The 15936-nt window shown below is 40.8% G+C and overlaps 2 protein-coding genes across 2 annotated transcripts; one reads left to right on the forward strand and one right to left on the reverse strand.

Moving 5' to 3' along the window:
* The first annotated feature begins 201 nt into the window (after positions 1–201).
* Positions 202–1308, forward strand: LOC110315782 (vomeronasal type-1 receptor 2-like). Its single transcript, XM_021189749.1, has one exon. It carries the CDS (start codon positions 348–350, stop codon positions 1263–1265), a length of 918 nt encoding a protein of 305 aa, XP_021045408.1. The 5' UTR covers positions 202–347; the 3' UTR covers positions 1266–1308.
* A 12971-nt stretch (positions 1309–14279) lies between these two features.
* Positions 14280–15236, reverse strand: LOC110315783 (vomeronasal type-1 receptor 2-like). The gene has a single exon (XM_021189750.1). It carries the CDS (start codon positions 15195–15197, stop codon positions 14280–14282), a length of 918 nt encoding a protein of 305 aa, XP_021045409.1. The 5' UTR covers positions 15198–15236.
* Positions 15237–15936: the final 700 nt, after the last annotated feature.

A 15936-nucleotide genomic window follows, 5' to 3' on the forward strand; every position in this document is an offset into this window, starting at 1 on the left:
TCACATACTCATACTAGTCTCTTTCCTGTCTGTATTCATATGCCAAGACCATTGTGTGTTAAAATGTGTGTTATTGTGTTCTGGACCTACTGGACCAATAAAGATATAGTTGCAATACAAAATTTATATCGAGGCAGGAGTTATTCAATAAGTATAATATATTGTTCAAATTATTATACATGCATTGTTTTCCAGGCAATTTACTTGTAGTTTGATAGAATAGTGTTTCACTTATCAAGTAAAGAAATTGTCTCAAATCAATTGTTAAGTGTGGACAAGAGAAAAGAGACCCAAGGTTAGTAGTGTCTTACCTAATCATCACTCCTGGACAGTGTAAAGCCCTCTCCATGTCTGCTCATGGTAAATCCCTGAAAACCACTGAGGAAGTGGCTCTTCAGGTCCTGTTGCTTTGCCAGTTTGGGGTTGGGACTGTGGCCAATGTCTTTCTGTTTGTACATAATTTCTCTCCAGTCTTGACTGGTTCTAAACAGAGGCCCAGACAGGTGATTTTAAGCCACATGGCTGTGGCCAATGCCTTGACTCTATTCCTCACTATATTTCCAAACAATATGATGGCTTTTGCTCCAATAAATGCTCCAACAGAACTCAAATGTAAATTAGAATTCTTCAGTCACCTGGTGGCAAGAAGCACAAACTTGTGTTCCGCCTGTGTCCTGAGTATCCATCAGTTTGTCACTCTTGTTCCTGTTAATAGAGGTAAACTTATACTCAGAGCAAGTGTCCCAAATTTGGTGAGTTATTCTTGTTACAGTTGTTGGTTTTTCAGTGTCTTAAGTAACATCCACATTCCAATTAAGGTCACTGGTCCACAGATAACAGACAATAACACTAACTCTAAAAGCAAGTTGTTCTGTTCCACTTCTGGATTCATTGTAGGCATTGTCTTCTTGCAGTTTGCCCATGATGCCACATTCATGAGCATCATGATCTGGACCAGTATTTCCATGCTACTTCTCCTCCATAGACATCACCAGCGAATGCAANACATCCTCACTCCCAATCAGGACCCCAGAGGCCAAGCTGAGACCAGAGCCACCCATACTATCCTGATGCTGGTAGTCACATTTGTTAGCTTTTATCTTCTAAATTTTATTTGTATCATCTTTCAGACCTTTTTTATGCATTCTCGTCTCTTCATAAGGCTTCTCAGTGAGGTTCTGGCTGCAGTCTTCCCAAGTATATGTCCCTTACTGTTGATCTTCAGAGATCCCAAGGATCCTTGTTCTGTGCTCTTCAAATGTTGAAAACCAGAGTCCCTAAAAAATGCCAAATACAGAATAAAGCTTTACTAATACTATTAAGGACTTTATTCTATAAATATGCTTCGAAGATCTAGTATGAACAAGGTGTGGTGCTCACTGCTGTAATTTTAAAAGAGTAAGAGTGTAATCATTTGTTGATATGAAATGATTTCTGGTTGGAATCTGACTGACATGTTAAGTGAGTTATTCACCACCCTCTGTTCTCCTGTNTATAAGTGCCTTCTGCTNCAGGCTGTTCTAAAACTGATGCGGCCCATCTTCCCTAAACAGTTTAATGTGTTATATGGTCCTGATCAAACTGTTACTCTCTGCTCCTTCTTACTTCATCATTTAAACAGTGGAGAAGAACAGAATCCTGCTCTGTATTTCCCTATCTGAACAAACGAGAATGCATGGCTATAATTAAATATTTTCAAGGATTAACATTTTTTATATAGTAAATATATTGCATGTCATTCCATTTTAGTTTGGAGATATATGCTTTGCTATCTTGGGTCCTACTCAGATGAGAGTCAAGCACTGAACATCATAACTTTGTGCTCTCTAGAGCAGTACAAGTTGCTGATCATATCAATAGTAAATAGGAAAAGAGGCAAAACCAGCTCATGCTCAGAAGAAGCCTTAAGACCAGGGAGGATACCAGGATCCGAACTGGAGACCTTCTCCTGAAAGAACTTGGTAATATCTTTCTCTTTGGGCCATGGTGACATTGTTTTTCCAATCATCCCAAACACCTACCAATCAGACAGGAGTCAAGATATATCAGACCAATGAGGAGGCAAAGTTGTCACTCTGTCAGTGGCTTCCTCAGTCACAAAATTATTTTCTCAGAAGATTAAAATCAAGCATCTAACCTTTTCAGCTGCCTGAAAATAACCACGGACAGCAGAACCCACAAGATAAATATCTGGAGTGGTTATAGCTGTCATGTGATGAAACTGAAAATCTGAGTTGTGGTACTTACTCCTGTGAACAAAGAAAAATTTTAGCATTTATTTTTTGTTTGTTTATTGGATGTGTATGTACTTGTGGTGATTCCCTCCTCTCATGAAGACTAGGCGTCATACCCGTAGAGCTGGAGTTACAAACAGATGTAAACCTATGAATACAGTTTCTCAGAATCAAGCTCTGATCCAATGTATATGTGGCCAGGGTTCTAACCTGCTGAGCCATCTCTCGAGGTCCACACTGAGGAATTTATGCAACACACTTGACTCTTCACTTCCAATTTGGTGAGTGCAAAATCATTAATATCAGGTATATTGAAAAAGCTTAAAATAATAGAATAGGAATCAACAGTTTGTATGTTCTATATTGAGGAATAGATTCACACTGAGTTACAAAATTAATACTGAGACTCTTCCTGTGCCTTTTCACAGACCTGCACCNACACTGAAACTGACAAACCCATAGCACCATGTCTTGATCATAACACTGGCCATAATAAGAACCAGCAAGACAGCTCAGCAGGTAAAGCACTCACAACTTAGAACTGATTATCCCAGGGCCTCCATAGTGGAGAGAACAAACTCCCACAATTGTACTGTGTTTCCTCAAATCTGTGCTTGAACATGCCCACACACAGAAAAGAAAAAAATTATATGTTCTAAACTTAGTTTAATCAGTTCTGTGTATCCTATAACACTGATCTCTGCCTGTTAATCTGTGTATCCCCTTACTTCTAATCATTATTTTGGGATACTTTATTGGGTTCTATTATCTACCACCCTTCCAACACGTTTTTCAATCTAATACCTTCCAACCAACTAACACCCAGTAGTAGAGAAAAAAGTTAGAGAGGAAAATGAGTCTAGACCTCCTAATGCAATGTCCTTCTTAGATTAAGTGGGATGTGAGGGCAGTAAGCAGAGCAGACCTCCGTAACAGCGTGAAGTCCTTGGGGCCGTGTCACACCAAGACTCACCCATGTGGCTGTGTTCATCAGTGGGGTGACCACATTCCCTGAGTTCTAAAGCCATTGGCCATTCCTACTGCATGTCCCTTGGCAATATTTGGACATCAGGAAAAAGAAAATGAAAACTACATTGGGATCCTAATACCTATTAGAATGTCCAAGAACAATAACATAGGTGACTGCTCATGCTGGCAAGGATGTGCAATAAGGGAAATGCTCATCCATTGCTGGTGAAAGGGAGAATGTGTTCAGTCACTATGGGAACAAGAACAGAGATTTTACAGAAAGTAGGCAATAGATCTACCTCACCACTCTTGGATGTATACCTGAAGGACACTTCATCCTATTACAAGGACATGTGCTCAACCATGATTTTTGCTGCTCTGTTCATTCACAATATGAATGAATCTGTTATCAACCAAGAAGTGTCAACAAAAGAAAGGATAAAAATGATGACATGAGTACAATGGAGCATTACTCAGCTGTTTAAGGATAGGCACCATTATGTCTATAGGAAAATGGCTGAAGCTAGGAAAAAAATCATCCTGAGTGAGGTAACCCACACCCAGAAATATAAATATAGTATGTATTCACTTACACAAACTTTGCTCTCACCTGGGTTTGCTTGATCAGCTGATGGAGCTCTGTGAGAAGCTCCGCGATTCGAGAATCAGCAGACACAAGGGCCATGGGACGGGCCTGTGAAGGGCATCTGGTCAGAGAGGGAAGAAAGAAAGGAAAGCTATTGCCTGCTACGGTTGAACTGTATTTCTATTATGTAGAGTGATGCATGTGAATGACCTATTTGGAAATAGAGCCTTTGCAAATGAAAATCATGAGTAGAATAAAACCTTTAGGAGTGACTGTGTGCTTATAAGAAGCAGCAAACAGATGCAGAAGGAAGACAGCCATATAACAACAGAGGAAGATATTTGAGTGATGTGATTTTGAACTTGAGAGTTTTTACTTAGCTTTCAGAGTAGCCAGAATGATAGCCAAGGACCACCACGCTCTACTTTAAATAAGACTTTATGTGAAATGTTTCCCAATCAAAGGAACATTGTTTTTTTTTTACTAGAGTGGGAAGGTAAATTACACACATACACACACACACACACACACACACACACACACACACACACATACACACAAACTTGCTCATAACAATGTAAATGTATTATAGTGGTATTATGATGAAAATAAAATGTTTTTATTTAACAAAAACTAATCCAGGCAGTGATGGCACACACCTTTAATCCCAGCGCTTGGGAGGCAGAGGCAGGCAGATTTCTGAGTTTGAGGGAAGCCTGGTCTACAGAGTGAGTTCCAGGATAGCTGAGGCTATACAGAAAACCCCTGTGTTTATCCCTCTCATCACAACCACCAGCATCAACATCATGATCACCACCAGCAGCAGCATCTCACCATCCCCATATTACCATCCTGATCACCATTACCATAACCACCATTACCATCACCACAATTATCACACTTTTCAGCATCATCACCATCATCACCATCACTTGTCCATACTTATTAGCCATTAAATAAATGATAATAAAGCTACAAAGGAGATTGATACATAGAAAGGTTCTAGTGAGGGACATAAGGATTTCATGAAAGGGGGAAAGAGATTGGCTCTTCTGAGTGGACTAGAGGGTGGGTTGGAAAAGGACCAGAAGTGCAAGGTGGCATAAGGTTGAGAGATGGAATTAAGAGAAAGAGCTGGAATGGGGGGGCATACGGGAGATGTTATGAAAACCTATGGCAGTGGAAATTTACTAACATATATGAAAGTGATCCTACTGAAATTTTCTAATAACTGAGGGTATGGAGTCCCAACTAACCACCTCTTGTCAAGTAAGAGGACTTCAAGTACAGGAACTATATTGCGTTCAACTGAGTTGTTGGCCAAAGATGTCCCATGGAAATGCCTACCACACCCAGGCTGGGACTGGAGAGATGGCTCAATGGTTAAGAGCACTGGCTGCTTGCTCTTCCAGAGGTCCTGAGCTCTATTCCTAGCAACCATATGGTGGCTCACAACCATATGTAATAGGATCTGATGCTCTCTTCTGGAGTGTCTGAAGACAGCTATGGTGTACACATATAAATGAAATTTTAAAAATCTTTATAAAAAAGCTAACATTAATTAAGGCTAACATTATTGCTCTCCACAAACTTAGAGTGGGGTACCCTTACCTAGGACAACACCCATATACTCCCTCAACATGGAGGAGTAGACCTGATACCGAAAGGGAGCCTTCACTCCTATATCTAGTGTCTTTTGTATGGAAAAGTACATTGCAGTCTACCAAAAGAGACACATAAACACCAACTCAGCCACAAAATTTTTGGCCTAAAATCCTCCTTGCACATAAGATATGCTAATGCAATGGTGGCATGAAACTTGTGGGAGAAGCCAAACAATTTCTGATTTGTCATAGACAGAGCCCATTCACAGCACTGTCAGGAGACCAAGTACCAGGAATTAGATAGTCAACATACCTATAGCAAGACCAAATACTACCTGTCTAAAAAATAAAATCATCGATAGAATGACTTCTAATGGTATTCTGCTATATTCCTAGATCAGTGTCCTATTCAGTTATCATCAGAGAAGATTCCTCCTCTGGCAGACAGAAACAGATTCAGAGGCTCACAGCCTGGCATCTTGTGGAAAGAGAGTCCTCAGAACCCACAGCTCTAAATGGATGTCTCCATCAAATCTCACCTCTTAGAGCTCAGGGAACTCTAAAGAGGAGGAGTCCAGAAAGAGTGTAAGAGCCATGGGGATGAAGGACACCAGGAGAGCTAGACTCACTAAATCAACTGAGCAAAGTACACATGAACACACAGAGATGGAAACACCAAGCCTGGGCCTACAAGGGTCTTCATCATCAGATTACCTGCATACGCATTAAAGCTTTCAGCTTAGAATTGTTATGGGACACCCGAGTGTGGGAATGAATGGGTCACTGGTTGCTATGCCTTCTCTCGGGGTTCTTTTACTTCTGTTTAGTTGTCTAGTCCAGCCATAATGTGTTGGGTTGTCTTATCTTTTTTATTAGATATTTTCTTTATTTTCATTTCAAATGTTATCCCCTTTTCTAGCTTCCCCTCCAAAAATCCCATATCCCCTTGAAACCTCCCCCTGCTCCCCAACTCACCCACTCCCACTTCCTGGCCCTGGCATTCCCCTACACTGGGGCATAGAATTATCCAAACGGGCTTGGGGTTTATCCAGACTGTGCCACTCAACAGGGCAGATTTACCTTAAACAAAACATTGCATAGATTAAGAGGCATAAATGTTGGCTTTTATGTTTGCCCTGGCTCCCACCATGACCGATCACTTAATCATAAATGTGGCTTTGAGACAGATTATTTTTGTGCCAGCTGGGGATGTGAAACTACTGGTAATACTTATTGGAATCCCTCCTCATCTTGGGACCTCATCACAGTAAAAAGTAAAGGAGGCCCAAATGAGGCCAGAAGGGGCCTTAATTCCCCTGTTGGGAAAAGCTGTTCCTCCTCTAATCCAGACACCTTAGGATGGTGTAATCCCCTCCTCATGATCGAGTTCACGGAGGCTGGGAGAAAATATGATTGGATTAACAAACAAACTCCCTCCTGGGGTTTGCATATATATATAAAGAACATAAAGATTTTGGGTTGGTATTTAAAATACAGTTAACTAAGACCATCCCTAACCTTAGAGGAAGTGCTATAGGACCTAATCCTANACTTCATCCTATAGCCCCTAATATACCTATTGTTCATAAAGTAGCTAGTCCTCCTCAGAGTGGCACTCCTGCCCCCGTTGTTCTTTTTCAGCCTACTTTGCCTGCTGGACCTCTCACTTCAGCAGAACTGCTTTTAGACACAGTAAATGCTTCAGTTGTTGCCATACATGCAGTCGATTTTACCCAATATAAAGAATGTTGGGTGTGTTTTTCNCCTCAACCTCCTTTTTATGAAGGAGTGGCAATATTTGAATCACTCATTGCAACCAATGATGTCCAAGAACTTGGTTGGCATCCTGAGGCAAACACAGGACTCACACTGAGTCAGGTTTCAGGTGTGGGCTCATGCCTTTTGGGGCCTTCCATACTCCCCCCACAGGCCTTGCTAGAAGTCTGCAATCAGACTATTGTTGTACAGGCCACTTTTCAATATCTTGGAGCGCCCAATGGTACTTATTTGGCACGCTCTACTGGGCTTACTACTTATGTGATTACCCAGATATTTTTAGTTAATAGAGATTATTGTGTCTTGATTCAACTTTTACCAAACTTGACAATACATCCTGCAGAAGATTTACTCCAGATCTGGGATAAAGGCACCAACCTGCCCCGCTCTAAGAGAGAGCCAATTTCTGCAGTAACCTTAGCAGTGATCCTTGGTGTGAGTGCTGCAGGTGCAGGAACAGGAATTGCCTCCNTNATCTCCTCCCAACATCAGTCTGCACAGCTCCCCAGGCTTAACCACGCAGTGGACAGAGACATCCGAGAGATACAGAGAGGCCTGAAGAATTTAAAAGATTCCTCAGTCTCTCTGTCTGAGGTAGTGTTACAGAACAGAAGAGGCCTAGGTTTAGTATTCCTAAAGGACGGAGGACTCTGTGCAGCCATCAAAGAAGAGTGTTGTTTTTACACTGATAAGACTGGCNTAGTTCAGGATAGTATAGACAAAGTTAGAGCTAGCTTAGAAGAAAGAATGCGTAAAAGAGAGATGCAAGAATCCTGGTATCAAAATTGGTTTTCTACCTCTCCTTGGCTTTCCACTTTGTTCCCTACCATTCTGGGACCTTTCCTGGGCATTCTCCTGATTCTATCTTTTGGCCCTTGGGCTTTTTCCAGATTAACCAGTTTTGTTAAATCTCAGNTTGATGCTGCCTTAAAGCCGGTTGCAGTCCACTACCATCCTGTGGACACTGAAGACTCCTCTGAAGATCCCTCCTCCACTGATGCAGAGAGAGCAGCTGGTGGCCTGCATTTTCCCACCCTTGCTGCAGATGCAGAGCGCTCCTGGTTCCAGAGGCTGTGGAGATGCCATTATAAGATGGGTGACTCACTGGCTCCTAATAGTGGCTGAGGGCCTTAAGCTGTGAAGTGAGCCTATGACGGGATGAGTGAGGTGTTGTGGGTCAGAGGCACATCCCTGGCTGCAAGGATGACTCAGAGACAGGTAACACCTGCTAATCCCGTGTGGATAGTGTGGCCTAAGACAGAGCCCTTGCCCACCTAGGACCTAAACAGGTCTAGCTTTTGGGTGCTGAACACAGGTGCACACCTCATAGCCTAAGATAAGATGCTTCACCAACCCGTTTCTTATAGCCACCTCCCCAGCTTCTATTAAATCGAAAAGGGGGAATTTGTTGGAGACCAGGTTGAGAAAACCCAGGCATCTCACAGCCCAGGCATTTTACAGCATGCAGCTAAAAGCCATATAGTTCTTTGTTTGGAGACAGTTGCCTCCTCTCTCTCTCTCTGCAAGGCCATCCAGCAAGATTCCTGCCCTAAGCAAACATCAAAGGCTGAGGAAGTCTTCCTACATTCCGGAGCTGTCACCTTGGGCTGTTAACAGAAACCAAACTTTGAAACTAGCTGCCCAATGTTCCGGGGCAGTGAAGCCAAGGAACTGAGATAAATCACAAAAGTTTCACACTCCCAATTAGCCTCCCCACTAAGCTTCCTTTTTGATCACTCCCTTGCTGTATTGTATATAACGGAGTATTTCCCCTTAGTAAAGGAGACTATGACAAACATGCATGGTCTCCGTCTCTTTCTTTATTCCCATTTCTCTCTAGGTTTGTGATCCCCTCAAGGACCATGTAATAACGTGTCCTGCGAGCTGGGACAAGTACCCCCAGAGCTCGTGTCTCTAGCTGCATATATAGCAGAAGATGGCCTAGTCAGCCATCATTGGGAAGAGAGGCCCCTTGGTCTTGCAACCTTTATATGCCCCATACAGGGGAATGCCATGGCCAAGAAGTGGGAGTGGGTGGGTAGGGGAGCAGGGTTGGGGAGGGTATAGGGGACATTTGGGATAGCATTTGAAATGTAAATGAAGAGAATATCTAATAAAATAATTAAAAATAAAGTTTCTTATTTTTTTCCTGGGTATACTTAACCTCCTTGAGTTGAAGTTTTCTTTTTTATATCCTTTGAAGGGCTCTATTAATAAATAGATAATGCTTAAATTTGTTTTTGTCATGGAATATGTTTACTTTTCTATTTGTGGTGAATGAACATTTTCCTGAATTGATATTGTGGTCTCTTAAGGTCTGCAAGACTCATGTCCATGCCCTTCTGGCTTTTAGAGCCTCTGATGTGAAGTCAGGTGTAATTCTAACAGGTCTAACCTTATATGTCACTTGTCCTTTTCTCCCCTTCATCTTTTACATTTCTTTCTTTGTTATGTACATTTAGTGCTTTATTATATGGTGGCAGGATTTTCTTTTCTTATCCAGTCTATTTTGGTTCTTGTAGTTTTATAGTCATCTCTTTCTTTAGGTTAGGAATGTTTTGTTCTGTGATTTTGTTCAGTATATTTTCTGTGCCTTTGAGCTGGGATTCTTTTCCCTTTATTCTCCTATTATTCTTAGGTTTTGTCTTTTCATAGTGTCCCAAATTTCCTGAGTGTATTGTATTAGAATCTATTTATTTGACATTTTCTATGACTAATAGAGCAATTTCTTCTATTGTATCTCTGGTGGCTGAGCTTGTCTCTTCTTTCTCTTGTATTCTATTGGTGATGTTTGTGGCCTGTAATTCTTTTTTCTAGGTTTTCTTTCTCCAGGGTTGTCTCCTTTTCTTGTTTTCTTTATTACTTCTATTTCCATTTTCAGGTCCTGAACAGTTTTATTCATTTTCTTCACCTGTTTGGTTGCATTTTCCTGTATTATTTCATATTTGTATGTTTCCATTTTAAAGGCCTGTTTGATCAGATTTTTCTGTATTTTTAAAAAAGTATTTACTTATTTCCTCATTAAATGCCTCTATCTTCCTCATAAGATGAGATGTAAGGTCATTTTCTTGCTCTTCAGGAGTGTCAGGGTACCCAATGCTTGCTGGAGTAGGATAGCTGGTTACCAATGATGCCATATTGCACTGGCTTTTCCTTATCACATTTTAGCTCATGCCTTTAGCCGTCTTGTTGTCTCTAGTATTAGCTGTCCTGGTCATACAAGGTCATAGTAGGCCTCTGGGACTGATTGTTCGAATTGGTAACAGGTCTCCCAGAAGGCTTGCAGAGCTGTGGACCAGGGTGTGAAGTGCAGGTTCTCAATTGTACGTAGAGGTGTGGACAGGAAGATGGGGCACAGAAAAGATGGAGAGAATTGGTCAGACCTCACATCTTCTGGGAGTAGTGGAGTTCAGCAGGCAGGAAATTGGAGAGTGAGTTGTTCTCGGTTGTTCTGGATGTCAGTAGGCCTCCTGGTGCCAAGGACCAGCCGTGGCTTAGAGAGGGGTTCTGAGGAGGTGGTATTTGGGAGCAACCAAAAGAATGGCTTGTAATCCCAGCACTTGGGAAGCAGAGGCAGGCAGATTTCTGAGTTCAAGACCAGCCTGGTCTACAAAGTGAGTTCCAGGACAGCCAGAACTATACAGAGAAACCCTGTCTCGAAAACCAAAAAAAAAAAAAAAAGAATGGCTTGAAGTCAATTGTGGGGTACAAACTGATAGCCTTGTGTTCTGCTAAGACAGCTTTCTGAAGATAACCTCTAACAGAGAAAAGCTCATTCTTTTATTTTCATGTCAATTCAATCATCCACCCCCACATACTCTTTTGATTATATCACAAATTAGCACGTTTGAACTTAGCCCCTTAACCTCTAAGGAAATATAGCAAGCATATTTTTCTTAACATGGCAAACAAACTCAGAAATCTGCTTGCTTTGTAAGAACATACAATAAGCTATCAGGGTAGGATCCAGCACTGAGATCACTGCTCCCACATGCTGGGTCTAAATTTCCTCTGTTCCAGAATGTCCTTGAACTCAGGAACTTGCTTGCTTTTTTATCTGCCTGCCTTTGCATCTTTCTGACAAGCTGGCTCATAGTGCAGCTACTTCTGTTCTTTTTGGTTCATGAAGCCCCTCATATATTTCATGCTACATCCTTATATTTTGAATAGTTGAGAATCCTGTTTATATATTTTTTTAATTCATGTATTCAGTGTTCTTTCCTATAACCTTAAGGTCTGCCCTGAAGGTCACAGAATTTATCCTTTTTGCTAAGACATAAACATATCCTCCCCTCCTAAGAGGTATTAACCTTCCCAGAAAGGACATTCCACAATAAACTTGTCAAGGATCCCATTTCCTGATAACTGTCAACACTTGTGGAGTCCCATGTGCTGCTGGCTCTGTCCCAGAGTTGGGATCATGTCACACCATCACCCTCATGACCATGCAGGCCTCAGCATCCTGGAAGGTAGACAGAATTATGGGCCAGGGAGAGGAGTATAGACCAGAGATTGCAGACTGAGGTATGGAACTGGAGATGGAACATAGAAAGGCCATTTCTTTATTTATTTATTTGTGCATGTTTTCTTGAAATTTTACCTGCGAATTTCTGCCCTTTCCAAAGTTATCTCATTGTAATTCATGCCTTCTTTGAATTTTATTAACATTTCTGTATTTGTTCTTTTCTTTGACTGATGTGATAATTTTCATTTCTTCAAAAACCCAGTTATGTTACGTGAATATGTTTTTGTTTTAATCCCTCATATGGGATATGGGACTGCTTCCAATTGTCCATAACCAGTAATTATGAATGTCTCATGCTTTAGGAGGGGTATGATTTTTTTTACAGCTGCAGACAGTTTTAGTTTGGAATTCTGGGGACTCTTGAGAGGGTATGTGTGTGAGATCCCCAAGAGGTCCTGTGGTAGCTCCTGCTCTGCCTGCTGCTGCCAGTACCCTTGCTGCTGTACTTGCTCCTGATTTTGGTATTGATGAATTGCTGTTTGGCCATCTTGTTTGACTGCTGGTTGGCGATATCCTGATGATGGAGACTGGGCTTTCAAAAAGCAACCAAATGACTCCAGCAGGAAGTCTTCAGAGTTCTACGCTCCTTTTCCTCTCTAACTTTTTTTCTTTACTACTAGGTGTTAGTTGGTTGGAAGGAATTGGGGGTGAAAAAAAGTGTTGGAAGGGTGGTAGATAATACAATCCAATAAAGTACGCCAAAATAATGTTCAGAGGTAAGGGGAAATACAGATTAACAGGCAGAGTTCAGTTATAGGATACACTGAACTGATTAAACTAAGTTTAGAAAATACACTTTTTACTTTTCTGTGTGTGGGCATGTTCAAGCACAGATTTGAGGAAGGCAGAATACAATTGTGGGAGTTTGTTCTCTCCACTATGGAGGCCCTGGGATAATCAGTTCTAAGTTGTGAGTGCTTTACCTGCTGAGCTGTCTTGCTGATTCTTATTATGGTCAGTGTTATGATCAAGACATGGTGCTATGGGTTTGTCAGTTTCAGTGTNGGTGCAGGTCTGTGAAAAGGCACAGGAAGAGTCTCAGTATTAATTTTGTAACTCAGTGTGAATCTATTCCTCAATATAGAACATACAAACTGTTGATTCCTATTCTATTATTTTAAGCTCTTTCAATATACCTGATATTAATGATTTCTCTGCTCCCCCCAATTGGAAGTGAAGAGTCAAGTGTGTTGCATAAATTTCTCAGTGTGGGCCTTGAGAAATGGCTCAGCAGGTTAGAACTCTGGCCACATACACATTGGATCAGAGCTTGATTCTGAGAAACTATATTTGTAGGCTTACATCTGTTTATAACTCCAGCTCTAGGGATATGATACCTATTTTTCTTTTTTGTTTGGGGGGGTCGAGACTGGGTTTCTCTGTAGAGGCCTGGCTGTCCTGGAACTCACTTTGTAGACCAGGCTAGTCTGGAACTCAGAAATCTGCCTGCCTCTGCCTCCCAAGTGCTGGGATTAAAGGCGTGCACCACCACGCCCGGCTGATACGTATTCCTCCTGAGAGGAGTGAATCCCCACAAATACATACACAACCAATACACATAAACAAGAAATAAATGCTAAAATTTTTCTTTGTTCACAGGAGTAAGGACCACAAATCAGATTTTAAGTTTCATCACACTGACAGCTATAACCAGTACAGATATTTATCTTCTGGTCTTTGCTGCTTTGGTCATTCTCGGGCAGCTGAAAAGGTTAGATGCTTGATTTTAATCTTCTGAGAAAATAATTTTGTGACTGAGGAAGCCANTGACAGACAGAGTGACAACTTTGCCTCCTCATTGGTCTGATATATCTTGACTCCTGTCTGTTTGGTAGGTGTTTGGGATGATTGGAAAAACAATGTCACCATGGCCCAAAGTGAAGATATTACCAAGGTCTTTAAGGAGAAGGTCTCCAGTTCGGATCCTGGTATCCTCCCTGGTCTTAAGGCTTCTTCTGAGCATGAGCTGGTTTTGCCTCTTTTCCTATTTACTATTGATATGATCAGCAACTTGTACTGCTCTAGAGAGCACAAATTTATGATGTTCAGTGCTTGACTCTCATCTGAGTAGGACCCAAGATAGCAAAGCATATATCTCCAAACTAAAATGGAATGGCATGCAATATATTTACTATATAAAAAATGTTAATCCTTGAAAATATTTAATTATAGCCATGCATTCTCGTTTGTTCAGATAGGGAAATACAGAGCAGGATTCTGTTCTTCTCCAATGTTTAAATGATGAAGTAAGAAGGAGCAGAGAGTAACAGTTTGATCAGGACCATATAACACATTAAACTGTTTAGGGAAGATGGGCCGCATCAGTTTTAGAACAGCCTGCAGCAGAAGGCACTTATANACAGGAGAACAGAGGGTGGTGAATAACTCACTTAACATGTCAGTCAGATTCCAACCAGAAATCATTTCATATCAACAAATGATTACACTCTTACTCTTTTAAAATTACAGCAGTGAGCACGACACTTGGTTCATAAAAAATGTTGAAAGCATGTTTAATGAATAAAATCCTTAATGATATTAGTGAAGCTGTCTTCTGTACTTGGCATTTTTAGGGACTCTGGTTTTCAACAGCTGAAGAACACAGAACAAGGATCCTTGGGATCTCTGAAGATCAACAGTAAGGGACATATACTTGGGAAGACTGCAGCCAGAACCTCACTGAGAAGCCTTACAAAGAGACGAGAATACATAAAAAGGGTATGAAAGATGATACAAATAAAATTTAGAAGATAAAAGCTAACAAATGTCACCACCAGCATCAGGATAGTATGGGTGGCTCTGGTCTCAGCTTGGCCTCTGGGGTCCTGATTGGGAGTGAGGATGTNTTGCATTCGCTGGTGATGTCTATGGAGGAGAAGTAGCATGGAAATACTGGTCCAGATCATGATGCTCATGAATGTGGCATCATGGGCAAACTGCAAGAAGACAATGCCTACAATGAATCCAGAAGTGGAACAGAACAACTTGCTTTTCCAGTCAGTATTATTGTCTGTTATCTGTGGACCAGTGACCTTAATTGGAATGTGGATGTTACTTAAGACACTGAAAAACCAACAACTGTAACAAGAATAATTCGCCAAATTTGGGACACTTGCTCTGAATATAAGTTTACCTCGACTAATAGGAACAAGAGTGACAAACTGATGGATACTCAGGACACAGGTGGAACACAAGTTTGTGCTTCTTGCCACCAGGTGACTGAAGAATTCTAATTTACATTTGACTTCTGTTGGAGCATTTATTGGAGCAAAAGCCATCATATTGTTTGGAAATATAGTGAGGAATAGAGTCAAGGTGTTGGCTACAGCCATGTGGCTTAAAATCACCTGTTTGGGCCTCTGTTTAGAACCAGTCAAGACTGGAGAGAAATTATGGACAAACAGAAAGACATTGGCCACAGTCCCAACCCCAAACTGGCAAAGCAAGAGAATCTGAAGAGCCACTTCCTCAGTGGTTTTCAGGGATTTACCATGAGCAAACATGGAGAGGGCTTTTCCCAGCCCAGGAGTGAAGATTAGGTAAGACACTGCTGTCCTCAGTCTCTGTCATACTGTCCACACTTATCAATTGATTTGAGACAATTTCTTCACTTGATAAGACACTATTCTGTCACACTACAGGTAAATTGCCTGGAAAACAATGCGTGTATAGTAACTCAGAATAAAATTGTATACTTATTGAATTACTCCTGCCTCGATATAAATTTTGTATTGCAACTACATCTTTATGGTCACATTGGTCAATAACCTACCTAATAACACACATTTTAACACAGCCTGGTCTTTGGATATGAATATAGACAGGAAAGGGACTACTATGAGTCTGTAATTCCATGGTCAGAATTCAATACATTTAGGAGGGAGGGGAGGCTTCAAATTGGATGTACCTTAGTCAATAAAAAATAAAAGAATGTATAAATAGAACTTAAAAATAAATAATTGAATATCCTTATGTTAGAGTAGCACATTAAAAATAATGTTTATGCTTATAACATGTAAGATTGCACATAATAATAAACTTGTGTAACTGAACTTAGTTGTAGAAAAATAAGTTGTTGACTTTTGAGAAAATTTTATACTACTCATCCTCAAAATAAAAAATAATAGTCACAAATAATATAAAATACCTTGGTGTGACTCTAACTAAGGAAGTGAAAGATCTGTACAATAAGAACTTCAAATCCCTAAAGAAAGAAATTGAAGATCTCAGAAGATGGAAAGA

The sequence above is a fragment of the Mus pahari genome, unplaced genomic scaffold (assembly GCF_900095145.1).
Source record: "Mus pahari unplaced genomic scaffold, PAHARI_EIJ_v1.1 scaffold_11700_1, whole genome shotgun sequence".
NCBI classification, from domain to species: Eukaryota; Metazoa; Chordata; class Mammalia; order Rodentia; family Muridae; genus Mus; species Mus pahari.